At 69.2% G+C, this 494-nt stretch overlaps 1 protein-coding gene across 1 annotated transcript in view; it reads left to right on the top strand.

Annotated features, from left to right (window-relative positions):
- Window positions 1-494, top strand: part of HSPG2 (heparan sulfate proteoglycan 2) — an 82302-nt gene extending 81808 nt beyond the window's left edge. The window contains 2 exon segments of the mRNA XM_010830236.1: window positions 1-89; window positions 242-494. The exon segment at window positions 1-89 is cut by the window's left edge and continues 9 nt beyond it. Coding sequence (XP_010828538.1) covers window positions 1-89; window positions 242-414 — 262 coding nt within the window. The 3' untranslated portion in view covers window positions 415-494.

Here is a 494-nt window from a genome sequence, read left to right as displayed (position 1 = left end):
CTCCATCCAGGTGGATGGAGAGGAGCTGGTGAGCGGCCAGTCCCCAGGCCCGAACGTGGCGGTCAACACCAAGGGCAGCATCTACGTCGGTAAGTCCTGAAGGCCGGCCTCGGGGCAGGCTGGGGCCCTGCTCCTCTGGGTGCTGAGGGGGAACTGGGGGCCCCTGCACCCCCCAGCAGAGCTGGAGCCCCTCCCGGGGCTCCTGGAGCTGATGGGCCCGCCCTCTCCCCCCACCCCGCAGGCGGAGCCCCCGACGTGGCCGTGCTGACCGGGGGCAGGTTCTCCTCGGGCATCACGGGCTGCATCAAGAACCTGGTGCTGCACTCCGCCCGGCCCGGCGGCCCGCCCCCGCAGCCAGTAGACATGCAGCACCGTGCCCAGGCAGGGGCCAACACACGCCCCTGCCCCTCGTAGGCGCTGCCTGCCCTGCACGGACTCCTGGGCCGCACCCCAGCCCCGCAACGGCGACTATATTATTATTAATATTATTATTA

This window comes from Bison bison, unplaced genomic scaffold, assembly GCF_000754665.1.
Source record: "Bison bison bison isolate TAMUID 2011002044 unplaced genomic scaffold, Bison_UMD1.0 scf7180017864516, whole genome shotgun sequence".
NCBI classification, from domain to species: Eukaryota; Metazoa; Chordata; class Mammalia; order Artiodactyla; family Bovidae; genus Bison; species Bison bison.
The sequence above is the reverse complement of the archived record's forward strand: the minus strand, read 5'-3'. Positions and strand labels throughout refer to the sequence as shown.